Here is a 25,788-nt window from a genome sequence, read left to right as displayed (position 1 = left end):
GTGCGGCCTGTTTACTCATCGCATCTTCGACAGCAACATGTAGGCCGTCCCGCCCTCCAACAGACCCTGTCCTCGGTCGCTTTCACGCCGAAGCGCCGAGTAGCGCGTCTTCCCCATAGCAGTCTCTCCTCCTTTACCCCGGATTACGGCCAGGATCATCGATCTTAGCTTCAATTAATTTTCCCGTGTACCTGGATAAGACCTGTATAAGAATGGGGAGCGAAGTACTTCCGAGGGCAAGTAGTGCTCGTTGGCGCCTTCCGTTCACAATATGCGCTCCACCACAGCGACCGCGGCGGCGCTCTTGTTGTCTTCGAAAGCATGGGCTTTTCTGAACGCGAGTCAGAACAACCAGAGTCTTACTATTGCCAACGATCGTCTAGTTGCGTCGGTGAGCAAGACAAGAGGATATATCAATGTCCTTACTCTTGACGGCCAGAACCTCCTCGGGACGGAAGATGGCAACACTGGAGTCGGTCCCTATCTCGACTGTTACTGCACTCCATCTGGCTTCTGGACACCAGGCCGCGGAAGCAATGTTCAGTACCAGCTGTTCAACGGCAAGGATTCTACTAATACTTCGTATGGGGGTATCAGCATGGGCGAGACATACGCTCCGACCGGTCAGAGGCTGGAGCAATACTGGTTCCTGAGGGAAGGAGAAACAGGTCTGCATACCTTCAGCCGCGTGGTATACAACAATAAGACCACTCCCTTTTTGCGCAACTTGCAAGAGTTTCGCACACTGTTCAGGCCAAACCATGAACCCGCGCTCTTCACGCACTTCGTTACCAACGAGAAGTTTGCTGCACCTCGTCCAGATACCGAGGGACAAGTCACTGTTCAAGACGCTACATGGTGGCTGGCCAATAAGGAAGATCCGTACGTGACGGGCGTAGGAGACTACTTTACCAAGTACACCTTCCAAGACACATGGCGCGATCACAAGGCTCATGGCATGTACGCCGACGGTACTGGTAGCGCCAATGGCTCAACCTACGGCGCCTGGCTTGTACACAACACTGTCGAAACTTACTTCAACGGCCCCGTTCATTCCGATCTCGTTGTCGACGGCATCGTTTACAACTACATGGTCTCCAACCACCATGGCGATCAAACGCCCAATATCACCGATGGTTTCGACCGTACCTTTGGGCCGCAGTACTTCCACTTCAACTCAGGCGGCTCGCTCGAAGGACTCCGGGAAGATGCCGACCAGTATGGTCTCCGTCCAGAATGGAACGCCGACTTCTACGACTCCATCGCAAAGCACGTTCCGAATCTCGTCCCCACCTCCGGTCGTGGTACCTTCAACGCAAAGATCAACCTGCCTGTCGGAGCCAAGAATCCCATCGCCATCCTCACAGAGAGCGGCCACGACTTCCAAGACAACGTCTTCGACACGAAAGCATACCAATACTGGGAAGACATTGCTCCCACCGGCGAAGTCACCATCCCGCGTGTGAAAGCAGGGAACTACCGTCTCACAATCTACGCCGACGGTATCTTCGGCGACTACATCCAAGACGACGTTTCCGTCTCCGCTGGAGAAGACACTTCCATAACCGCGACATGGACCCCCGAATCCGCCGGCACAGAACTCTTCCGCATCGGCACCCCCGATAAATCCTCAGGCGAGTACCGCCACGGCTACGCCCAGTCCCCCACACATCCCCTCCTCACAGAAGAATACCGGCTCTACTGGGGTGCTTACGACTTCATCGACGAGTTCCCTGAAGGCGTGAAGTACAAAGTCGGTACGGACGACGCGTCTCAAGCACTCAACTACGTCCACTGGGCTGTCTATGGCGGAAAAGCAAACTACGAGCGTCCGGAACCTGTACCTGACCATCCGTATAACTGGACTATCCTGTTTGATGCCAAAGCGAATGAACTGAAGAACAGGACTACAGCGACCTTTACGGTGCAGCTTGCGGGTGCGAAGACGGCGGCGGGGAATACGGATGTTTTTAACGCGAGTGAGCCGTATTCGAATCTGCCGTATACGGTCAATGTGAATGGGGTGGATCTCGAGCCTTGGATTATTCCGTGAGTTTCTCATTCTTTCTCGTTCTTTAATCAGAAAAGTGTACTAACGATCATACCAGATACAACCAATCCTCATCCTGCGCCGTCCGCTCAGCAGTCATATGCTACAACCTCGCGCACAAATTCCTTTTCCCGTCGTCCATGCTGAAGGAAGGGGAGAACAGTTTGGTACTCAGCCTGCCGTACAACGGAACCAACTATGAGAGCGCTTTGTTGCCTGAAGCAGTGTATGTGCAGTATGACGCAATGAGATTGGAGGTCAAGTAGATAGAGACAAAAAATAGGATGTTTGCTCTATCGAAGCTCGATATAGAAGAAAAGACAATCAACGCCGTGATTATGCACCGCTAAATGTACATTTGCTCTTCCCCTTGTCATCGATGAGTGTATCCAATGATAAGGCTAAGCAACTTCCTCAACCATGCGTCCACTGAAAGGCTTCTGAGCCCCTTTCTGCGTCTCTCCAGAGAAGACTCTGCCAACAGGGGCTTGGAGCCACTCGTCTGGCACAGCAAGTTGTGTCCCCTTGGCGTTCTGGATGTATCGTACGTAGAGTGGGTTCGCTCGCTCAGGCTCCTGTTCGATCTCCTCGCCATCTTCGTTGAGCTCGATCATGGATTTACGGCCGCGCTTCGGGGGTTGTTTCTTGAGGAGACGGTTGATGGTGTCGAGCTAGGGTGGCAGGTCAGTAACTGTATGTAGTAAAAGATACCGGAGTTCAACAAACCTTCTCCTCTTCATTCCTCTTCTCGCTGAGGTTCTTCCTCCGCCTTGCCATCTCTGCCCTTCGCATGGCATGCTCTTCAGCTGTGAGGTGTTTCTTCTTCTGTGCCTCGTTCGAGAGAGCTAGGAGTGCGCCATCTTCCTCTTCGTTGATCAAGGCACGTTGGCGCTTCGTCATCTTGCTGACATCGGGAGTCTGGTCGCGGCTGAGGTCTTCGTCGCTGTCCATCTCGTCCATATCTGCGCCTGGTGTGACGCCCATGTCGTCGTCTTCCTCGCCCTCAGCATCCTCGTCTTCGCCTTCTGCGTCTTCTTCCTCAAGGTCAGAGTCGGGGTCGCTGAGGTCGTCGTCATCGTCGTCGTCCATGGCCATTTCCTTGGCCTCCACTTTGTCTTGGGCCTTTGTGAGCTTTATGGCTGGCGCTGGCTGGACGGGGATCCCTCTGCTCGCATTTACGGTAATGCGTGGTGCTGGCGTGTCCTCCATGTCGTCGTCTTCATCTCCCTCGGCGTCCATGTCCTCATCCTCGTCTCCCTCAGCGTCTGGCTCGTCGGAGTCTTCATCCACGTCCATGGCATCAACCTCCTCGGCGTCGTCGTCATCTTCGTCTTCGTCGTCCTCGCTGTCGATCTCCCGCACTACGCGACTACTCCTGGATGCGCGTTTGCCCGCGACTATGTTCTGCCTGCTGACGCCTGCCTTTGGTACGACTCCACCAGTGGCTTGTCTGAGCTTATTGGGCGATGACTTGACGGTGAGATGGATCGACTGGCGCGTCTCTTCGGGCGAGGAGCGCTGTATGACGGCCGCAGCGGGCGACTGGTTGGCAGTGCCGCGGCGAGGGCGGGTCGAGGAAGCGGTCGGGGCACTGGAGGCTGTTAGAGGAGCTGGAGGTGCGCGCGCGCGGAGGCGAGGCATGATTGCAGAGGAGCGAAGTGCGAGGCCGGCAAAAGCGGGAGAAGGCAGTCAGGAAGGATTGCGACGGCGTCAGATAGGCCGTCGGGTCCGTTGGCCTGGGGCAGGGGTGTGCAGGCGGGTGGCACGACGGTGGTGGTGAGAGGGGCGCCTCTGGGGGCAGTGACGGGCTCTTGGGGATGTTGTACTCGCTGCGCTTCCCTTGGCGATGGGTGCAAGCTATTCGCTCGCCTTGTCAGCCACATACCTGGTGCTGTTTCCTCGCTGGTCCCATCCCTCGCCCTCGGATTCGTCATGCTCGGTGCTTATCCGTCGCATGCGTTTCGCCGCGCGATCTGCCATCTTTGCGATTGGTAAGACGATATCCTCTAGATTAAAAGTGGTTCCAATGGCGTGTTGCGACAATTCTACGCGTGTTGGTCATCGGCCATTCCATCAACCTTCAGATGGAGATTCGCCGGGATCTTCCCCAGGTCCTGATTAGGCCCGAATAGGCTAGCGCACGTCTTCCCTTCCATAGAAACAAAGATGATCTTTCTCGCATCACAACATCGAGAAGGCATTTCAATTCTGGTAACTTCACAAATCATTCGTAACTAGTTTAGTATTCAATCATAAGACATGCTGTATATTAGGACTACATCGGACGATTGACTGAATTCACCATTGCCCGCCCACTTCTCAGGTAAACACAGCCTTGACAGTCTCTTCAAGATCCTCCTTAGGCACACCCAGCTTGTCGTTCCAAAGCCCCATAGATGAGAAATCACCCAATTGCTGCTGCTTGCCAAACGTCGCGCCCTGAATCAAGTACATGATACCGCTGTGATCTCCCGACTGGAGCTTGGCACGTCCTTGCTCGATGTGCTCCTTTACATTGACCTTGTTGACAGTCCACTTGGTGCCAGTGACCTTCTCTGCTGCGGCCAAAATCTCCTTTTGCGTTGTCTGAAATCCACTGATGTAGACATATTGGTTCTTAGTCAAGTCGGAGTTCTTGAGTGCGTTGACGGTCGCGATACCGATTTGGTTGAGGTTGGTGCTTGAGAAAACAGCTTCACCATCATCAAAGAGGGTAGCAGTCCTTGACTTGCCGTCAAAGCCCAAGAACGCTACCCTAAGGCCCCAGTCGAAGAAGGGGCCAGTGGCAATGCCAGTCCAGCTAATCTCCTTCTCCTTGGTCTTGAGGTATTTGATTGTCTCGAACTTGGGCTCAAACACGGGCACAATCTCACGAGCGCGCTCGTCATAGACGTTGCTTCCATACTCGGAAGGAAGGAAGCGCTCCACGCCCGCTGCGATCGCGGCATCGATCAACTTGTTTTGGTCGCCCAGTGCCATGCCGCCGACGAGCGACAAGACAGCATCTTGGCCCTGGAAGGCTTCCTTCAAGCTATCGTGGGAATCGTAGTCCGCGCGGATGACTTTGACGCCTGCGGGGAAGGTCGAGCTTGAGCCTTGGCGCGAGAGGACAGTTGTGTTGAATGAGGAATCCTTGAGGAAGGCGTTCAGAATGGAAGGACCAAGGTTGCCGCTCGCCTGTTATTGTTAGTTGTCGTATGCAAGAGAAGTCTGGCAGGTATACATACGCCGATGATGATGACGTTCTTGATAGACATGGTCGATAAGTGTTGATGGTGGAGTCTGAACAGATCCGATGTCTGTATTAGGTTGTGGAGTGTGTAGTGATCTTGATGCTGTGAGTGTCGTGAGTTGTGTCTTTACTTCACCGATGAAGACGCTCTCTTATGTACTCCACGACGAAGACGTGATTATGCATGGCTATGATGCAGGTACAGGGCCCCACATCCCCAAATCCGCGCTGCTTGTAAATCTGCGTCGTACAACCACGTTACCTTAGTAATGAAGGCTGAACCAAAGCCGCACATGGCATGCATTTCAATCATGATGTGGCGCCATTGCTTACGACACTAGTCTTGGTCGACACCTAGGTGCCTGGGGTAGGTGTAAGGTCGGTGTACTTAATCTCTCCGATAACCACTCTCCAGAAGCTTCGCTGCGGAAGTAGTGCATGGTAAGGCTCTATCGCCGAAGGTCAATCTCGTAATTACGCCGAAATTATCATTCCAACAGATCAGGTTCGAGTTGGTAGAAGGCTGATGTTGGGGTTGCTTAGCACATCTCGCGGAAATGCACCGCCACGCCAAGGCGCTAGCCTGATCCAGATCATGACTGTGGAAGTCGCGCGCGCGGTCACCCATTTCCTGAAGCTGTCACTTTACGCTTTCCCACCGTCTTCGTCACATCACCATCCCCAAAAAACACGTATTGATCAATACGTCGCAGAGCCGCTGGTATCGCAGCAAGATGAATCTTTACATTCGGACCTCAACCCAGAGCGAACGCGCGTTCATTCTTCATCGCCAAGACTCATTCTGTTCTCGATAATACCCCATCTCTCAAGCTGCATGAGCAGCTCGAGTGGATCTGCTGCGTTCCAAGCGCTGATTTCCCACTCTGTACGATTCCTCCCGCCCCCTTTGTCATACACCCAAGGTATCTTCTCAATGGTCCACACAAGCTCTCGTTGTGACGCGTTCAATCGACGGATGTACTCCCTCGCTTTCATAACCGCGTCTTTAGTCCCCTTTCGCCGAACCTTCATCACCGACGCTACCACATACATTCCTGGACATCTCGTGTTGAGGCGCAGCTTCGTGTGCATTCGGTCGATATCCGTCAAGATCGCGTGGTACGCATGCTTGTTGAGACCGAGGGCGTCCATTTCAGGTGTATGAGGCGGATAGATGGGATGTCTGAATCCGAAGCGCAGTACTCGGAGTCTGGTTCCTCGCTCCACCGTCTGACGGCATTCCAATCTTCTGTTATGCTCGTAGCTGGTTCTGTTCACGGCACTAGGAAACTGCTCCTTCCACGCCCGATCATCGCTCACCAGCGCGGCAATGATATCTTGCTTCAGTGTAGTATCGGCATACTGCTTCCTCCTATTCACTAGAGGGTTGTCTTCCATCTCAGCCAGATACTTTGCATATGTACTGCGCCGCGTGCTGGCATTGATGCTTGCTCTCATCCAAGCTCGAAAGTAAGGATCGGCACCGTATCGATCGATATTGGCACTCAGAACCTCCCGCTTACGAAGTGGGACCGCGTTGGGACAAAGAGGATGTGGCTTCGAACGATCTCGAATTTGTGCGTGGTGGGGGATGAGGTCATCTGCACACCTGATCGTCTCCGCCGCAGACATTGCTTGACGCCCAAGTGTTGGTCTTGGTCCAGACTCAGCGCATGGGAATACATCGATGAAGGACAGACGCTGACCCATACGCTGACTCGGCTTGGCTGGAGGCGCAGACATCAGTGCCGCTTGCAAGGTTTGGTCGCGGTCGACATGGAGAATCTGGATATGTGACTCTGAGACACGAGAGGGCGCGAAAAGCGAAAACGATTGCACGCAAACCATCACCGAAACGCCCCTGGCTTGAAGATTCCATGTTACCTCTTCAAGTAGCTGATTGAGCGCGATAGCCTCATGCTGGTTCTTCTTCAACTGTTCGGTTGTGTCCCAAAACCTGCCGCATTTGCCTGGCCCGTGCTTCTTTCCGGAAGCCTTGCGTTTACTGGCTTCAGCAGGGGCTGCCGCAACCGGTCCTGCACATTTCTTTCTCCTTACTCCCGTCCAGATCTTGTTCAAGAAGTCCCTCAGCGCAGTTGTCAAGCGACAATAATCTTCATACGTGAGGCCATGGTCTGCTAGCGCAGTTGTGTACTCTGTAGGTTCGCAGAGGCGAAAGGATGTCACGAAATGCGCTTCGGATCGAGTACATTGTTGACGGTCGGAGACCCCAGGGAACAATATCCCGATGTCGTCAACGAAGCGTTTCTCCGGCTGTTGAGGGGGTAGGCGGAAGTCGCTTGCCTGCACGACGGATTTGCGAATATTCTCCAATGTCGAGTGCCTCATACTAATCGTCGATTTCAAAAGGCTTCTTGCTCTAGCTCCAATACGCTCGCCAAGGATGCGTTGATCGCCTGAGACGCAGGCATCCGGCCGTGTGGCTGACGAGATTAGGCTGCTCTTTGGGTACGAAGATTCCGACTGGAGTGGCGGATCTGCGATCGTACTCTCCGAGCACTGTTTCCCAGACGACTGCGCATAAAGGGCGCGGTGATACACTAGCGGGCTCGCCTCTTTGACAACGCGAGAGTCGCTATCGGATATGTTATTTGTTGCGACATCCAGATCTGGCTTCGTGGTTCGAAAAGGTATGGGATCAGTGTGCCTGCGAGATAGCACAGGCCTGGCATGCTCGTCCTCTCCTTCTCTTTCCGCACGTTCCAGGTCTTCCCTCTCACTCCCCAAGGTCGTTATACAATCCACCGACAACCGCTGAGCCATGTTGAAGATCTGGACGTCATGGGTCTCTTTCTCCCGTGTCTTTCCGATTGTCATACAGTACTGACGGTGTCTTTACTCGTCCTGGGCGGATAAACTGGATTCGCAGTTCTCTTGAGGTGTTTGGAACTTGTTGAGGGCGCTGGTAAACATGATCGTGGGCAACAACCCACTAGATATGGACAGAAGCGACTGCCGGCTGCTAAATTTACAATTGTGGCAGCTCGGCAATGTTTCTCTTCCTGCAGAGCGATTGACTCTGGACCAATCTGCACTCACAAATGTCGGCCGAAACTGAGGGCAGGGGCGTATGCGAAGACAAAGGGCTGCGGCAAGGGGCTGCCCTTTGCGCATGTCTTGGACCACTACTTCAACAAGTCTCGACGCACGATGACATTCGAACACCACAAGCATTAAGTCTTCACCCAAAACGGTCACGTCCAAGGATCTACTGATTACACGGTCCATGGTGAGTTGCTCCGCGGATCTAACATGCGCTACGCTTTCCCATATAGGTGAATTTTCAAGCGCAAAATACGTGGCATTTCAACTTGGGCTTTCGTCACCGCTGCGATCGATTCAAACTCTGGAGTCCAAGCTCAATGCGATTGTTGTTGGCCCCAAAGGTGAGGGCATCTGGCGGTGGCGCAAAGGATCTGGCATTTCATGCGCCTGAAAACGCCGCAATCTCATGGGCCAGGATTTGCACGCATCTTCGCAGGGTCTCTTCCTCTATACGATTTAGCCTTCTCAGCCGATATCTGATGAGAAGTAGAACATCGGAGTCATACTGTCGGCGCATTGTCATACACTGGTATGCGTCATACAAGCAATCGTAATGTGTTATAGTATGACAACCCCTTCCCGACAAGCTCTCTCTATCCCGCCACAAGAGCACCTTTCAGTCGTAATCTTGTGCATACCCAAGTACTCACCTGTCTTTTGGACGACTTCAATAGCTGATAGAACAGGCCAACATGCCTTCATATCCGTCGCGCCATTCAGGTCCAACACTACAGAAATTCCAACGACGAGTGCAGCACGATATGACAGTGCTGTTCAAGTTAGTATGTACATGGGAGGCTTTGAGTCTCAAAGCTACTGACTGCGTAGTATCTTGCATTCACTGACGCAGTGTGACTTCTTCGATATGACAGACAAAAGACTCACAGGGTTCGACACTCGGATCATTCAGCGTTTCTTATAAATTCTACATTCCAGTCGGTCACTTGAACTACATTCTCATAGAGTCGCACGAATACACCGACATAATCTCTCGGCTATAGACCATGAGCGACCAGGAATTCAAGACAAATCTAACTAGCCACTTTTACAACGAGTTACGTTACGCAGAATGTTCTCCAAAAAAAGCTTCGATATATGCAGATCACGCCATGAAGATCTATAGCTATTATTGGGGTCGTGGAGACACTCACGAAACGGCCTTAGGTCATGCCCAACACAGTATCGAAAAACATTTCCATCCAGCCGAAGAGTTGGACCTTCCGGGAGGTAGTCTTTACTCAGAAGAAGTGGCGAAACAGCAGAGAACCCAAGAAGCCTTGGTAGATGTCCGCATTCCTACTCGTGGCACATCCTCACACCCTTCGACCTTCCACTATGCCGCTGCCACTGCTGATGAAGACATTCAAGGTTTGTAACTGCATAAGACGAATCCTGTTCAGCTTCACTAATTTGAGTAAAGATCATGTCAGATGTTCAGCATCCTCGAAAGCAGTTCCCACTAGCGCTTCAAAGCACCGATCCAACGATAGGACTAATCAGGAACACTCAAGTCAAAAGCCTTCCCAAGTTAGACAAAAGGTCATTTATCACGGTGGTGAGAGTCTGCACGCAGACGCTCGACAGAATGTCGGTGCGCGCACACCGATCCATGATCGATCGACACACCAGGTCCATGATCCACCACTGGCGCACCCGCTACATACCGGGGGATCAAGTCGGCATACACAGTCTCGCAAAAGTCGCGGTAAAGACGTCTCAGTACGCGACCGATCCCCAGTACGAGGAGCCGCCAAATACCAATCCAGCGCCTTACATAATACGAGCAAAGAGCAGGACGCGTACTACGTTTCAAAAAACTCCGACATACGAATCGATTACAAGAAACCTCCACCCGTTGGCTCAAGTCGCAGACCACGTAAACAGTCACAAACTGAAGGAACTCATCAAGCGGATTCTCCTTTTGCGTCCGCTGGTGATCATAAGCCAAGCGACCGTTCTCATACTCCAACAAAGTCTACAAAGAACAGTGGTGGGCCAAAGGTCAGCGAGACTGTGTCGGAGCAATCCTCAGACGAGGAATTCGCTAGAGCCCCATCTCCAGGACCTCAGCAGTCGAGACCGCCGAGCATATCGAGCGAATCCCCAGACGAAGGTATGGCCCCCGGTCAAAAGCCGCCGGAAGATCTCTACGATGTTCTAGGCGTCACACGGTCGGATGATACAGCGACTATCAAGAGGGCCTATCACAACATGATCATGATATGTCATCCAGACAAATGGTCCTCTTTGCCGCAGGGTGATAAGGTCAAAGAGAAGAACAAAAGAAAGGCAGCGTACCTTAATGCTACAAAGGATGTACTGCTTGATGCAGATAAGAGGGCCTTTTATGATGAGACCGGGCTTATGTCCTGATTTTGCTTGAATCAGTGTAGGAGCTCTTTTGGGGGCAAGGCAGCAGCACTAGATAGAGCTATGAAATTTAGTTCAATTGGCAAGCGTTGTTCTGAAAATGTGTCCCAAAAATGAATAACAGCGTGTTTGATGCGCTACTGCAATTTCGCTCATGGGTCAACGTCGGTTGCCAGCCTCACACCGGAGCGCTTCACCAAATTGCCGACCACCTGTAGACATGCGATTCGCACAGTCACGACATACGCTTTTTTTTTCCGCATCGACAGGCAGCTCGAAAGGGTCTCTGTCTCGGTTCATGTAGTCTCAGCGTTTGGTCCTTTCCTCATTATCTGATGACAAGCACATTACCAGAGTGATACGATTCGTCTACAGGCATACACCAGTATGCGTCCAACGAAGACGCAACATAAACAAATTCTTGACGCAGTTGCTCTTACTCTCTCACAGATGCGTCAACGACCATGAGTCGTCCAAGTTGAGCCAGTCACTCACTGCGGTGGACTCATTTGGACGTGATATAAAATATGTTGGACCTTGAGAAGCTCCACTGGACATCTCCACACGCACCACTATATTCCCGAACGAGGCGCCATGAACCGTGAAGCATATGAGGCCCATCTACGAGCAAGGGAAGAATACCGTAATCCGGGGTCCACGCATGCGGAGGCACCGAGACGGCGCCAACCTGTTGAGCCTCGAACAGGGTCATCGAGAAGGTCTCTTGTTGACGATGCGCTGCTAGATGATCCAGAACGCGACCGAGTACGTGAGCAGCTCAAAAGACATGATCGTTTGCGAAACAAAACACACGAACGAACCACATCCGAAGAACGGTACCCTGAGACACTCCGTAGGACTCTTTCGGATGAGGAAGATGTCGAGAGATACCTTCGCACACAACGAGAGAGCATTGTGTCAAAGCGGAAATCGATACCCAAACAAGAAAGCCGAGTCTTGACTTCAAGCAAAGCTACTACTGATGAAGAGACGATGAAATGTCATGGGAAAGCTCGAGCTCCTTTCTCAACAGATCGGCATGTTGTTGACCGCGAGCGTGACCGTAGTAAGCTGTCTGTGCCTTTAGCTCTTACACATATCGCTGACTACGTTGAAGATAGTAACAAAGATTTTGATTCAAGACAAAGCTACGCTCGTCCCACTTCCATAGACTTATACAGAAAAGAAGAGGAAAGGAAGAGAGAAGAGATCAAGGAAAACCATAGGAGGTTATGCAAGCTCCGCAAAGAGGCTGACGCAGCTGCGCTCGCCTCAGTACAAACACCAAACCCACAAGCAACTGTCTCAAACGATAAAAATAGTTCGCGGCGTCCTACACATTCCACCAGAGCTCACAAACCAAGCGTCTCAGCCCACACTCGTACCCAACCCTCACCGGCCAGATCTACCTCACACACGCCAAGTGCCCGAACCGATGAGCCAAAGCACACCAAGAGAGAGCGCAAAACTCCAGACCAACGCCCAATCTTGGTTCAGCATCCCTGGCTTTCCAACTACCTTTCCGAAAACAAGATCACTCCGAGTGTACCTCGACCATCATCGCATAGTGGAAGCAAAAGCCGTCATGAACGCCCGTACGCTAGCGTGGCCGACGAGAAGGACTCTTTGCTGTTGGAAGTTGGTCCTGAAACCGAACCACTGTCTTTAAAGAGAGAAGATGCGACGTAGGAGTGCAACTTCTGGATCTAGTTGAAGAGAGATATCATTCTGTCCGTTGGGGGCTACGTCGCGATGTTCGGCTGCTTCGGTAGCAGTCCAGTATCGATGGACTTCTACCGGTTTCTCTGCCCATGCTGGCGGCTCTTGTTCAAGGTAGCTTAGGGTACCTCGTTAATGTCAGTCATCGGCAGTACGATCTACAATGCGGAAGTCTTCTACTTGCCTGACAGTATTGGTGTTTGAAGTTGGCGATCCTACAATCTCTTCCTCGCTCGTTCCTCTTTGTGCTGACCAGTCGTTGCGTAATCTACGTACCCGAATAGCCCACTCCATACCAGCTCCGTCGCCTTCCAAGTCAGGATACAGCTGGTACAGTCCAGCGTGACCCAATTCTGCCAAAGATGCTATGCTTGTATTCAGTGATTGCAACGTTTAATATAGGGCGATGATTGTGAAAGAGCGTCTGTCGTACTTGCGCGTCTCAAAGCAAGTCGCAATCTTTTCACCATTCACTTCATTCACTGATGCCTCCATTGCCCAATTCGGAACAAGAAGTCACCCACAATCTCTGCAGTTCAGGCGGCGCCCCACATAAAGTACTTCCCTTCGTCAACGCTGCTACCTAGGTACCTTTATCTTTGACGCCCTCACTTTCCCATAGCAGCAGCTCCCTCACTTACGGCAAACACCCAACCTCACTCAACCTTACCCAACAGCCGAAATGGAGTAACTATACCCTGCAGCCCGAAGAGCTACTTACTGTCGCTGACCAATCTAGTCCGAAAGACGCCATCATCCAGCTAATTGTCCCGAATTGCGCTGGGGATACTGAACGTCTCCAAGTTCACCGCGGTGTTCTTTGCAAGAGCTCAGAGTTCTTTCGAAGAGCTATGAAGCCAGAGTGGACCGATCAAAAAGATGACCCAAAGACCCTCAATCTTCCCGAGGACTCGGCGACCATCGTCAGCGACTATATTAAATGGCTTTACCAGGGAGAAATTCCGATTCGCCTACACATAGCAGACGGAGTCACGCGTGACCAGAGGTGTGAAGAGGCGGAGGAGTTCTTCGTTCAGATTGCCCGAGCATATGTATTTGGCGAGAGGATCATTGATGTCAAGTACAAAAACGCGTTGTTCAAGGCTATATTCACAGCCCAAGACAAGTTCAGCGTGTATATGGGAGCAGCGAGCATCAAAATTATCTACAATGGCACGCCTCCCGGATCCCCACTACGACGCTTGATTGCTGCAGATATTGCGCATCATGCGTATGATGACTCGCAAATAGGAGATGGCTGGATGCAAGACATGGACACATATTCAAGAGAAACTCTGTTAGAAGCACTAAGAGCCACGGTGAAGGCGCGGGACAAGAAGGCCAGCACCTATCCTAGCGTCGATTCATACCTTGAGGAGGAGTAGCTATGTTTCTCGTTCATCTATGGTTGAGAACACTAGGTTGGCAATAGCGTAGACCGCGATTTGTAAATTTCTTCTAAGACAGCGAACCATTGCTATTGTCAGTCAACAATTTCACACAATATGAAACCTCTTTCATAAATTCCTACACTTCACTAGGCAACACCCCCCACCTATCATAAAACTTCCTCTTAACCGCATCACTCAACACGTCGTTCGCCTGATTAATCTCCGCCATCTTCTCAGTAGCTTTCTTCTTATCTTGCGCACGACAGCGATCAGGATGCCACTTCAAACTCATAGAACGGTGTGCTTTCTTGATATCAGCAGCTGTGGCGCTTCGCCCAAGACCAAGTACAATGTAAAGATCCGTTGCGGGTTTGATGCCTTGCGGAGGTGGCGTGACTGGGCGTTGAGATGATGGTGGTGTTGGTGGCACATGAGAGGTTCTAGGTGGGGCCCAGGGGCGGAAAGAGTAAGAAGAGTTGGTAGGATACGAATCAGACGACGAGTAGAATGTGTAGCTGGGTGGTGATGAGGAGTACGAGGAATGACCTGGCTCTGCAGTCCAACGCCGAGAGCCTGAATGTGGCCTGCGGTCTCTATTAATGGAGGAAGACCAGCTGAATGCATGGTTACGAGGGACATAAGAGGATGATCGCTGCGGGCCAGAATCTCTAGCAGTATATCTATCGGGGTTTTCTCGCAATTGCTAAGCATTGCTCCTCTTGTGTCTTACCTGTAGCTATTATTACCTATATAATTATATATTCTATAATATATTTTATTTACTCTAGCATAAAGTTTTATACTTATTTTTACTATCTAAGATAGCTTAAATACTAACTTATATCTTAACCTATATATTATAAAAAGTAAGAAGTATATTAGTATACCTTTACTATTTTATATTACTACTAATATTACTTTAAGTAAGAAAAGTAGTTTTTACTTAAGAGAGCTAGTAACTTAGCTAACTTAGATAAATAAGTAGTATATCTACTATAGCTATCTTAGCGTAAAGAAAGTATTTACTTACTTAGTATAGACTTATATATATAGCTATTAGTATATACTTATTATAAGTTATATTATATTATATACTAAGTAGGCGCTTAAGATAGAACTTATATAACTTAATACTTTATTAAGTATATAAGTTTATATTTATATTTATAAGTATTTATTAATAATACTTAGCTTATATAGCTACTTAGTAGTAAGTTACTTTTACTATATTAGTAAGTAAAAGCTAGTAGTATTTAATATTAATAAAGATATATAGTTAGATTAGAATTTTAAAGGTAATAAAAGTAGAAAAAAGTACTATAGTATATATATTATATAAGTAATAATAACACTAAAGTAGTTACTTTATATACTTTACCTTTAACTTATATTACTATATATATAAAGTTATACTTTAGAACTATTACTTTTATTTTATAGTATACTTAATAACTTATTATAATAAGTAACTTATAACTTCTAAAATTTATATATACTTATATAATTAGGTCCTCTTAAAAAGAGAAGTATTGTTAATATAAGAGCTTAAGCATTGCTCTGATAGTCGTAGGCAGAAGGGATGTAATCTGGACGGCGATAGCTCGGTGTACTCCGATCCTCTGCGTGTTGCCATTGTGGTTCCCGGTCGTTACCCTGATAGCCGTAATGGGAGGGGATGTAATGAGGAGCGCGATATTCAGGTACACTTGGTATGCTCCAATCTTCTTCAGCTTGCGTTCGCATCTCTGCAAATATGCTGTCATTGTCGTCTAAAAGAGTCCACATCATACCGGAGAACCCACTAAAAGCATCACCACCGCCGTCTCTAGCTCTCCGTGAGCTATGCATCGGCGGGTTGTTATCGTACGAGAGTGGAGACGATGAATAGTCATGGTGCGCTATACTAGCTTGATATATTTCTTCCAGGTACCATTTCGAGGTGAATGAATCAGCGTTGAGGACACGTTTGATGTAATTGAGGCTGCGCTCGGAGGCTTCGTCGATGGTGTAGCCCCTGTTCCGGCAGTGGGCGTAATAGCTTTCCCGAAGCTCTTCTTCTTCTACGTGTGTTTCCATTGGGAGGTCTATGCAGTCTTTGGGTAAAGGGTTGACAGTGGTACTACAGCCGTCAGGGGGAACGGTTCCAGTCAATGGAAAAACCGCGGAGGACTCTGAGGTCCGGGGTGGCTTGGCTTCTTAAGAAGTGAATGATGCATAGTGGGGTGTAGCACTGTTAAACAATAGCACTTCGGCAAAGGCCCCAAATACTCATTGTGATTTCACTGCACTTTTCTTCGTATCTAAATGAGTGATGTAGGCCAGCGAATGACTGCCAGCCACTTTTTGCATGATCCTAGAGTGAGTAGTTGCACTGACCCAACACATGTCAGAAGCTGACCCGACAGACAAAGGTTTAGGGGAAAGGAGATGAGTACCATTGTACTTCAATGAAGTTCGTCGCCTTCCAAACCCTGAAAGTAAGTCACCTATTGCCTGATAGCTTGTTCCTTGCCCTGGAGACGTCTCATGGTTTTATCCTCAATATGCAGTCATAACTTATACGATACGTATCGATCGTCTCTTGCAATCGCTGCTTTGACTTTTCTATGTCAACATTCCATTCGACTGCCATTCGCTCGATAGCGAGGGCGAGCTGCATAGCTGACTAACGGCAGCTCAGTAACGTGTCACAAGGTTCCCCGCACGACAACACTTCACAGCATCGCGCTGATGAACACCACCGCGCACAGTGATGGAGAAATTTGACTGGAGCCGCCCGGATCTAAATCGGACACACTTCCATTCACTCGCGAACCTTCTTTCACTTCGCAATGGCGGCCAAGTCGAGCCTACTGTGAAATTCGACACCGAGCCTGAGCTAGATTTGGAGCTTAATGACGAAGAAGATGAGGATTCTCGTAGCGTCAACACTGCTCTGGCAAACCAGATATCTGACTCAGGTCATGGTAAACTCAAAAGGCGGTTTCTCGATGCTGTGGCTGGGTTCGCCGCGAACAAAAAGGGCGGCACAGCAGTTGCTTGCTCGGCTATGAAAGAGGCTGAGAACGACGTCGTCATCTGGCTGGCTCGCAACGACGGCTTTTCCAATGGCGATCGTCCTGTTTTCGAGAGATTGGGAGAGATACTGAGTTCTCTGTCCTATAACGGCGGTCAGTTCCGTAACACTGCCATATGCGCTCGTGCGCTAACTTAGGCTCGTGCTCGTAGTCCAGGACTCCAAGGATCTGCTATGGGAACACATGGTTTCGTACCACAGTAGCCGGATCAAACAAGACTATATCTTCAAGCTGAGGCGAAGCTTCGAAGCTTACGACGCTGAACAAACGCGACACATTGCCTACACGACCGCAGATCGGTCAGTCGTTCATACAGCGCTGTCCGCCTTGCGTGACATTCTCCTCAATGATCTGCCGAGTGACATAAGTACTTTTGATAAGCACACAAAGCTGATTGTGGCGTCATACGACCTGCGCCGGGACGCTGCTGTTGAAGAGGCACTGAATAGCCGCGCGAGCTCGACTCTGGAATCGAGGAAGCTATGGAGCAGCATCTGCCTTTTCTCCCGTGTTCGCGTGGCGTATCGCACCTTCATCGAAATAGCCCAGACCCTGCCAAGTTTTGGGCGCATCAAATTCGTCCTCGTTCCCCGTCCTGCTGTATCTTTAAAACCACCTCAACGACCGGCGACTTTAAAGCAAACATTGGGAATGCTCCAGTTGGACTTGAATTTCAACACAACGAAGGAACTCCTGGGTAATGATTGGAACGTCAGTAAGACTGAAGAGAGGTTCAAGAGTCTGCAAAAGCAGAATCTCAACGTGCACGCCGAGGTGCAGATGCTGATAGCTTTGGCTGCGAACGAATCGGTGAAGTCGACTCTGTTCCCATATTTTGGGTGCAGCAAACTGAGCTGCTTCATGTGTAGTCGTTTCATACAGGCATATGGGCGATTTACTACGCGAGGGTGTCATGGCCATCTCTTCAAACCGTGGACCATACCAAATACAGATGGGCTATTGCCAGGACAGCCTGATCGAATAGCAAAAGCTCTCGTGTCGGTCCAAAATGAGCTCAAGAAAAAGCTGATGGAGTCAATCAAGACTCATATTCCACACGAACGAACTTCGGTAGTTGGCGGGAGTAGTATCGTGAGTGAGTGGCCGGAGAAGACTTCATCGAGAAGATCTCAGATCGACCAGATGAGAGCGAAAGGCGAACACGACAGAGTTTTAGAAAGCTTTCGAAGGTCAGTGATGCTACGAATTCTTGGTGTCGCAGATTCCAGCTAGTATCAGACCTTCGACTAACCGTCACAGACGAGACGAAGACCCAACCAGACCAGCCCAGTATAGATACTCACCCTCTGACGAAGAGAATCTGGCACGAGAGTGTGACGTATGCTTGAAGCGAACGACTCGAAGATGCGGTTTCTGCAACAAGGACTCCTTTTGCAGCGAACGTTGTGAGGATAAGATGCCTTCGAGGCATGTGTTCAATTGCTCAAAACGCCCGCTCACGACAGCTGATTTCTTATGGAGATCATTAGTAGAAGACCTCATACCAGAGGAAGAAGATGTTTTGGAGGATTTTGGATTCAATAGTGTGGAGTTTGGTCAAGGAAGATCATACCTTTTTGGTGTATATGCCGGTCTCTATCTGTCCGGTAGATTCTCAGCGGAAGATTTCCATAACTGGCGTATCGAAGGTATCCTGACCGAAAAGATCAAGGAGTTCTTCTATAGCCTTCCTGAAGATTCCCGTGGAGGCTACTTTCCTTGGTTCTTGGAAAACCTCCCTGTCCTGGAGACACCCACGACCAAACAACAGGCGACGCAAAACCTCGTCGCAAGCATGTTTGCTAAAGCTAGACCGTACTTAGATAACGAAGATCGCAACAAAGCGCTTGATGAGTTGATGCCTGAAGCCAAGCGGGATAGCTTCACCTTGCTGGCTCAACTGTCTCACCAGATGTCGCCGAATCCGATCGAACAAAACTGGTACTCTTTTGGGTTCGTAACCTGTCGTGGAAAGAGTGAGGAGAACACACTCGTGCAAGTCTACCAGCTCCTCCTTCTTGAAGATGATGGGAGTTACTTTTACAAGTTCTACAACAGCCGAAGGGACCACAACTCACCTGTCGGGTTGACGCAGTTTTGGAAAGCGTACGAAGCGGGAACACTCATACAGCTTATGGATTCGAAAGGCCTCAAGAACCTTCGATCCAGATTGCCACTCTTGGAGGTCTTCCTGTCCGGTTCATGCTCCTCCGTATGGGATTTGAAATGGTTCCTTGACATCGAAGACCCAGTGAAGTACCCGCCCATTCCTTCGGTGAGCCTCGACTATGGCTTCGTCAACTGCAACACGTTAGAGGAGACCTACACGTTGATTGAAATTTACAAAAGGGTTTTGCAGACCGCGCATCTACTAGACCTTCAACATGCGTGTATAACAGGAACTTTGTGGCAGTTCGCAAGCAGTCGCATCCGGATGGAGGAGAAATGGAGGCCGTTGATGAAGAAAGTCTATTCATTGGAGACACCGACAGTGTCAGAGACAGGCGAGGATATGACACCAAAAGCAGAATCAGAGGGACATGGAGAACCCGTCGTCGTTTCGTCGTCGCTACTGTCGAGACTGTGGGGCTCGCTTTCGGTCGTCTGATCCAATCCCATATGCCGTAGTGCCTGTTACGAACTCTGTGCTTTAGTAACCATGCAGTGCAATGTACAGTGTCCAATTGTTGCCAGACCTTAGACTAGGCGTAATGTTACATTGCTTGGAAAGAGAGCCTTAGCCTGGTTGCGTGTAGAAGCCTTATCCCATAGTGATGCATACATATGTTGTACATGCCCCAATTCCTCCTCACATAGGGACAGGCGTCAGATGGCCATCCTTGTCATACTTCGCCTTGAAGAACGTGTAGCTCAGTGTAACGGTCTCAATACCCTTCATGTTAATATCCTTTGTGAATTCGGGATCGATGTAGAAGAAGACGGGCATGTCCACCGTTTCCCCAGCATTTAGTCTCTGCTCTTCGAAGCAAAAACATTGGATCTTGCTGAAGTATGGGGCGACCTGTCCTGGTGTGACAGAATATGTAGCTACGCCAATGATATCTTCTGACGATTTGTTGGTCGCGGTGTAGAAAGCGAGAGCGGTCTCGCCGGGGAGGACTCGGACTTCGCGCTGTTGAGGAACGAACTTCCACGGTAGGACGTCGGATACGGAGCCGTTGAATGTGATTCGGATGCGTGGGTGATGTTCGACGGGCTTTAGGCGCTCGGAGGGATCGACGGAAGTATCACCGCCGTGGGCCGCTGACTTTATGGGCTGGCCTCCCCAACCGGTCTCCTGGCAGATCTGAACAAGATGTTAGATTTGCTTTCTGTCGACAAGGTGATGATGCATAGCCATACCATCTTATAAAACGGCACTGAGCCATAACTGAGCGCTGTGAAGCCTATTATCACACTGAAGACATAGTTCCTACACTGTGGTCAGCAATTGCGCTTTCTGCCCCCACACTCTTGCACATACATGACTGTGCGGTTCTTCATCTTATATTGCGCATGCATCTGGTCCATTCTTGGCACGGTGCCATGCTGCCGCGCGGGATTTGTGCTGTTCATCCATCTTCGTGCGGTCAAGGCGGGATTTCGGGCGCGCGGTATCCTAGTGAGCGAGCGAGAGCATGACAGGCAGGTCCAGGATCCCAGCGACCGTGAGGGAAGTTGTCGTAATGGCAATGCGGCAGACATATCGTATTGTTGTGTTGTAAGAGTCAACGAGCCAATGGAGGAAACCTCGGCGGAGTGATGAGCAATGGAAGTTCGCCGCGGGATTTAGCCCGATTGGGAACGCGTCTTGGAGCGCAAAAGTCGCGAGTGATTTGCGGACGTCATCTTCGATACTACCAGCACAACCATTCTCACGACACACATTTGTCTTCTCCTTCCAAAATTCGAAGTTGCGATCCCTGCCGACAAACAGCACAATGTCAGAAGTCCTCTGCGGCGTCTGCAACGCAGAGCCCAAGAAATACAAGTGCCCGACTTGCGCGCTTCCATAGTTCGTTGCCATTTGTGATCTCTTAAATCTACAATACTGATCGCATACAGCTGTTCATTATCATGCTTCAAATCGCACAAACCAACACATCCCGACACCACGTCAGACGCGCCAAAGCCAGCAGAGCCAGCCCTCCCACAACCACCTCCTCCCGCCCCAGTACCGCGCTACCTAAAGGCGCGCATCGACTTCTCCGTATTAGCAACAAACCCGAAATTCCAAGAGCTACTCAAAACACACCCAACGCTACTTCCGTCACTCCAACGCGTATACGCCAAGACCATCAAACCAGATCCCGAAGCTGAGAGTCGGCGGCGCATGCTCGAACGAAACGCCTCACGGGGAAGAGGCATGAGGGGAAGGGGCCGAGGAGCATGGAGGGGTGGACGCGGAGGTTTCAATGGAGGGCAGGAAAAGAAGGAAGAGTACTGGACCCAGAAGAAGGGAGACAAGGACGCGATGGAGGAGTTGAAGGGTATAAGAGAAGGAGAGGGGAAGGAGGGAGAGAAAGACGCCATGGCCGAGTTCGTTGGGTTGGTCGAAGAGCTCTTTGGGCAGCATGAGAAGGATGCGATGGAAGAAGTTTGATTGGTAGCCTACAACACCATCATTTCACGATGAGATTACGGACGAATCGCGATACCACAGCGACGAAAGCAAATACCTGCTAGAGAACGACAGAAGCCCAGATACCGAGCGTACTAGGAAACCAGGCCTATGGTCCAAGGCCTGAAGTACCCATGATACCGTCTTTGGGAACTATGTCTGGAGTATCGATACGAGCGCCAGGCTGATGAGAAAGTATCATTGTGTGAGGAATCACCGGCGCCGACAGATACTAATAGCCTATCGCTACTATAAGCTAGTTAGCACGTATACTTGATATCCAACTCCACCCTCGGCACACCCTCAAAATCCTCCGGAACCACATACGAAATGTTATAAAACAGGTGGTTCCTCAGCGCCGTTCCATACGTCACATTCTGCTTCACCAAGCCCTCCGCCTCAACCGCAATGTCCACACACGGCAAATCCTCGAACCCCGTTATGCGTCGCCCAGTACCCAGCGTCCAACTCGGCGGCACATTCGACAGCGCAAACGTAAAGATATCGCTTCCTTCTTGCGTTCGGTTCGGGTAGCTAAGGGAGAGATGATTCGGCGAGGCGACAGCGTGGATCGACGACGCAGACGGGTAAAGGGCGAAGAAGGTGTTAAGAGGATAAGGCTTATGCTCCCTATCACCCGCCCAATGCACAATAGCAGGAACGAACTGATCCCCTCTGTTCACATCCTCATCCACCTGCTGTCCGCCAATCATCAACTCTTTGCTCACCCAACTGGACGCGATTCTCGGTTCACCTCCCTCGAGCTCATCCCAGACCGTTCGGTTCAGCCACTTTGGCTCTCCAATGAAGTCCCTCGTCGTAAACGCCTCTTCCACATGCGCTGGCAAAAGCTCCTCCACACCCCCCAGGACAAGCGCCATAGCCGCTCCTTGAGCGACATCAAACAGTAAATCTCCCTCCATCTTTTTCGGCTGGCTCGTCCGCTCCCTCCCCCAAAGTCCCCACAGTACCAAAGACAAAACAGAGGAATGCTGCGTGATATCCCTCGTATACGCCCTATCATACGGCCCTACCACATTCCCCAAATACCCATTATAATGATCCGCCAGATCACCCATCATCCGCGGCAGGATATACTTCGCAGCTTTCGTCATGCTGGAGTTACCAACACCGTATTTAAACTGTGCACCCATGGCCCAGACATCGATACCGTAGTACGTAGGCGCGTTATACTCGCTAACCGTCTCTGCGCTTTCTCGTTGAAACAACTGTAATATCTTCTTTCCCTGATCTTCCGCGAAAGATGTGAAGGTTGAGTTGGATCGAAGGGTGCCGATGTATTCGCAGAGGAGAGCGCGCATCATAGCTGGGTTTGTGTAGCCGATTGTTAGGTTGTCGTCGATTGTGGGGTAGGTGCCGTTGCGGCGCATACTTCCCACGGCGGCGACTTCGAGCGAGTCTTCGATGGAGGTTATGAGGGAGGGGGCGAGGAGGGAGGAGAACTCGGAGAGGATTTGGATTAGTTGTGTGCCAATGAAGTCGCGCCAGTTGGGGTCGTAGGTCGTCTTTGGGGGGTGTTTTGTCAGCTTGGGGGTTGAGGCTTGTGATAGTAGATGCTGGTCAACGTACGTATATCTTCGGTACATATAACCCTGAATCAGGCGTTGGATCTGGTTCATCGGGGGATAACTTGTATGTTCCGTACCATGGAGCGTCAAAATCTTCTGTCATCTGACATGCCAGTCTGTTCTCATCGTCAGTCTACAGCCTCTTTTCTTTCGGCTTTCCTATGTTCAAATAATACGTACATATTCCTAATAGAAGCTTCTGCATGCTTCACATCGTCTCCGTGGTTTCTGTGCAATAATCCGGCTACGTACCACGCTGTGAAGCGAACTGACCATGGTCCTTTGTCGGAGTACTGGATGAAGTTGTAGGATGCATCGTAGCGATTGTCTTGGATGTGCATGGACCAGTCGAAAAGATCTTGGGCATCTGATTGGGACTGTTAGTGAGAAGACATAGACGTTAATTAGAAAGCTTGATTGACGTACTTGAAGAAAGTACTGTGCTGCTACGTTTCGTTACTGCAGCACTTACACGCGTGGCAAGATACGCTACGACGAAGCTGAATGCCCTCATCTTAGACTATAGACGAACCCAATGCATTCAATAGCTTCATTGTCCTCATCACATTGTCGACTTAAATACCTTCCCAGATTCCTGCACGCCTGAGCCGGATAATTGCACCCGCAATCAAAAGCCTCCGCATCGTGAGCGGCGATCTACCCCAGACTTCAAGTATTCGGCGCAGTGCTCGCCGAACGGTAGCCTCGTGTGTTCTAGTGAAGCTTGGAGTGCTTGGTAGGATCAGGTAGTTGCATGTGTAGTGTCACTTCTCGTTGCCGCTAATGACGCACCGGGAAATTCTCCCGGATATATTCCTCTGGGCGTCAATACTTCCGGTGCTACTAGAAATGAAGTCTTGGAACTGGTATTTGACTCTTGGAAAAGGTATATTGAGGCAGAACAACGCGTATCGCGGATGGGAATGTGGTATCGTAGAATCAACAGTAGGTTACGTTGTGAAATATTCCATCTCTTTCCTCAATCTTACTTTTCTTACGAACAAGAACTTATACCGTCTCGATATACCTTCTGACTTCCCAATCAGTCACGGCTTCATCCCACAGCCTAATCTCATGTTGCCTGGTGCCGCCAAAGTGGTCCACAAACTGATCGCCAAATACCTCTCTCGCGACACTTTCTTTCCTCATAAACCGCTCTGTGGCCTCCTTCAGGCTCTTGGCTAGGCGCTCGCCCTTATCCGCCTCTCCGCCAACATCTTCGCCCTTGCCTAGAGGCGGTATGCTAATCTCCATCTTCTTCTCGATACCTCGCCAGCCAAGAGCTAGAATGGCAGCAAGGACGAAGTGTGGGTTTGTGTCTGCGCCTGGCACACGCACTTCGAAGCGTGTTGCCTTACCAGAAGAGGTGGGAGGAGAAATAAGACGGATGGACGCGGCGCGATGTTCAAGACCCCATGATACAGTAACAGGTGCCCAGAAATTCTCTACTAGCCGTTTGTAGCTGTTGACATTGGGTGCGAGAATAGGCATGATGTCGGGGAGACCGTCGATCAAACCCGCGAGGAAATGCCGACCAAGGTCCGAAAGGTACGCGATGTCTGAGTATGGCGCATTCTTGTCCTCTTCGCCTCGGTAGAAGAGGTTCTTGTTTTCTTTGTCCACGATTGAGACGTGCATGTGGCCGCTGTTTCCTGGGAGACCCTCGCGCGGCTTTGCCATGAAGCACGGTGTTATGCCGTACTTGGATCCGAGTGACTTGACGACAAGTTTGAAGAGCGACGCTTTGTCAGCCATTTGCTGGATCTCGCCGAATTCGAGAGCCTATGCTGTGTCAGTCTGCTTTGCCCGAGCCCCCGAGTTGATACACCCACCGCTTCAAAGACACCCGGGCCGGACTCTGTATGCCATCCTTCGATTCCGCAGCCAAACTGGGCGCATGTGTTGAAGATGCCGTAGTAGTACTCTTGGTTGTGAACCGGCCGAGTGATGCTGTATCCGAACATGCCTTCGGTAAGACTCGGGAGCGAGTTGACGGGGTTGTCGCGCAAGAAGGCGGCGGTGCTCGACGTGTTCCTCTCCGAGCCATCGTGACTCTGGGGCGCGCGGAATTGGTAGAACTCATACTCGGCTACACAGTAACACATCAGCTTCATTGACGACGCGCAGCACCCGCTCTTCAACTGGCGTTGGACTCACCACCAGCCATAGCGCCATATCCATTCTCCTTCAGCTTGTCGACGGCGCGCTTCAACAGACTTCTTGGGCATGCGCTGAGGGTGCCCTTGGTGTCCGGGTCGTGGAAACTGATGAGGAAGAAGGGCACGTTGTCCTCCCACGGTATCCTCCGGAAGGAGGTCAGGTCGGGTATGGCGAGCAAGTCGCGGTAGCCGTTCTCCTTGTTGGAGATGGCCAGTTCCTTGAAGTATGTCTGGTCGTGCATGTCCCATCCGAAGATGACAGAGCAGAAACCGAAGCCCTCGTTGGCTATGCTGAGGAACTTTTTCTTGGCCATGAGCTTTCCGCGCAGGACGCCGTCGACATCGATGCCCGCGACCTTGACTGCGAGGTCATTTTTGAGGAGTTCGGGCAGTTGCTCGGCCGTCAGCTTGGAGGCATCGAATTCGGCGGCCATGGTGAGGATGGAGGGGGCGGACAGATGTAGCTGTTGAAGCTTTCAAGGTTACGAGTGAAAGGAATGTCGTTGGTAAGAGA

At 50.5% G+C, this 25,788-nt stretch overlaps 9 protein-coding genes across 9 annotated transcripts; 5 read left to right on the top strand and 4 right to left on the bottom strand.

Moving 5' to 3' along the window:
• Positions 1-271: 271 nt before the first annotated feature.
• Positions 272-2,316, top strand: J4E85_006983 (uncharacterized protein; the record flags this gene model as incomplete). The annotated part of the gene is made up of 2 exons (XM_051471217.1): positions 272-2,049; positions 2,109-2,316. The coding sequence occupies 2 exons, from the start codon at positions 272-274 to the stop codon at positions 2,314-2,316; spliced, it is 1,986 nt and encodes a 661-aa protein (XP_051325427.1).
• A 135-nt stretch (positions 2,317-2,451) lies between these two features.
• Positions 2,452-4,030, bottom strand: J4E85_006982 (uncharacterized protein; the record flags this gene model as incomplete). The annotated part of the gene is made up of 3 exons (XM_051471216.1): positions 2,452-2,721; positions 2,777-3,641; positions 3,936-4,030. 3 exons carry the CDS (start codon positions 4,028-4,030, stop codon positions 2,452-2,454), a joined length of 1,230 nt encoding a protein of 409 aa, XP_051325426.1.
• Positions 4,031-4,369: 339 nt separating this feature from the next.
• J4E85_006981 (uncharacterized protein) lies at positions 4,370-5,307 on the bottom strand (the record flags this gene model as incomplete). The annotated part of the gene is made up of 2 exons (XM_051471215.1): positions 4,370-5,227; positions 5,278-5,307. 2 exons carry the CDS (start codon positions 5,305-5,307, stop codon positions 4,370-4,372), a joined length of 888 nt encoding a protein of 295 aa, XP_051325425.1.
• Positions 5,308-9,933: 4,626 nt separating this feature from the next.
• Positions 9,934-10,721, top strand: J4E85_006980 (uncharacterized protein; the record flags this gene model as incomplete). The annotated part of the gene is made up of 2 exons (XM_051471214.1): positions 9,934-10,067; positions 10,115-10,721. The coding sequence occupies 2 exons, from the start codon at positions 9,934-9,936 to the stop codon at positions 10,719-10,721; spliced, it is 741 nt and encodes a 246-aa protein (XP_051325424.1).
• A 2,398-nt stretch (positions 10,722-13,119) lies between these two features.
• J4E85_006979 (uncharacterized protein) lies at positions 13,120-13,822 on the top strand (the record flags this gene model as incomplete). The annotated part of the gene is made up of 2 exons (XM_051471213.1): positions 13,120-13,124; positions 13,177-13,822. 2 exons carry the CDS (start codon positions 13,120-13,122, stop codon positions 13,820-13,822), a joined length of 651 nt encoding a protein of 216 aa, XP_051325423.1.
• Positions 13,823-16,580: 2,758 nt separating this feature from the next.
• Positions 16,581-19,513, top strand: J4E85_006978 (uncharacterized protein; the record flags this gene model as incomplete). Its single annotated transcript, XM_051471212.1, has 3 exons — positions 16,581-17,028; positions 17,057-17,720; positions 18,388-19,513. 3 exons carry the CDS (start codon positions 16,581-16,583, stop codon positions 19,511-19,513), a joined length of 2,238 nt encoding a protein of 745 aa, XP_051325422.1.
• A 201-nt stretch (positions 19,514-19,714) lies between these two features.
• On the bottom strand, positions 19,715-20,436 carry J4E85_006977 (uncharacterized protein; the record flags this gene model as incomplete). Its single annotated transcript, XM_051471211.1, has 3 exons — positions 19,715-20,212; positions 20,269-20,338; positions 20,390-20,436. The coding sequence occupies 3 exons, from the start codon at positions 20,434-20,436 to the stop codon at positions 19,715-19,717; spliced, it is 615 nt and encodes a 204-aa protein (XP_051325421.1).
• Positions 20,437-20,846: 410 nt separating this feature from the next.
• J4E85_006976 (uncharacterized protein) lies at positions 20,847-21,508 on the top strand (the record flags this gene model as incomplete). Its single annotated transcript, XM_051471210.1, has 2 exons — positions 20,847-20,920; positions 20,971-21,508. 2 exons carry the CDS (start codon positions 20,847-20,849, stop codon positions 21,506-21,508), a joined length of 612 nt encoding a protein of 203 aa, XP_051325420.1.
• A 278-nt stretch (positions 21,509-21,786) lies between these two features.
• Positions 21,787-25,708, bottom strand: J4E85_006975 (uncharacterized protein; the record flags this gene model as incomplete). Its single annotated transcript, XM_051471209.1, has 7 exons — positions 21,787-23,052; positions 23,117-23,231; positions 23,296-23,482; positions 23,542-23,561; positions 24,143-24,897; positions 24,948-25,204; positions 25,273-25,708. 7 exons carry the CDS (start codon positions 25,706-25,708, stop codon positions 21,787-21,789), a joined length of 3,036 nt encoding a protein of 1,011 aa, XP_051325419.1.
• Between the last annotated feature and the right edge of the window lie 80 nt (positions 25,709-25,788).

This window comes from Alternaria conjuncta, assembly GCF_024043145.1.
Source record: "Alternaria conjuncta strain BMP 0040 chromosome Unknown scaffold_9, whole genome shotgun sequence".
NCBI lineage: Eukaryota > Fungi > Ascomycota > Dothideomycetes > Pleosporales > Pleosporaceae > Alternaria > Alternaria conjuncta.
This window is presented reverse-complemented; position numbering and strand designations above follow the sequence as displayed.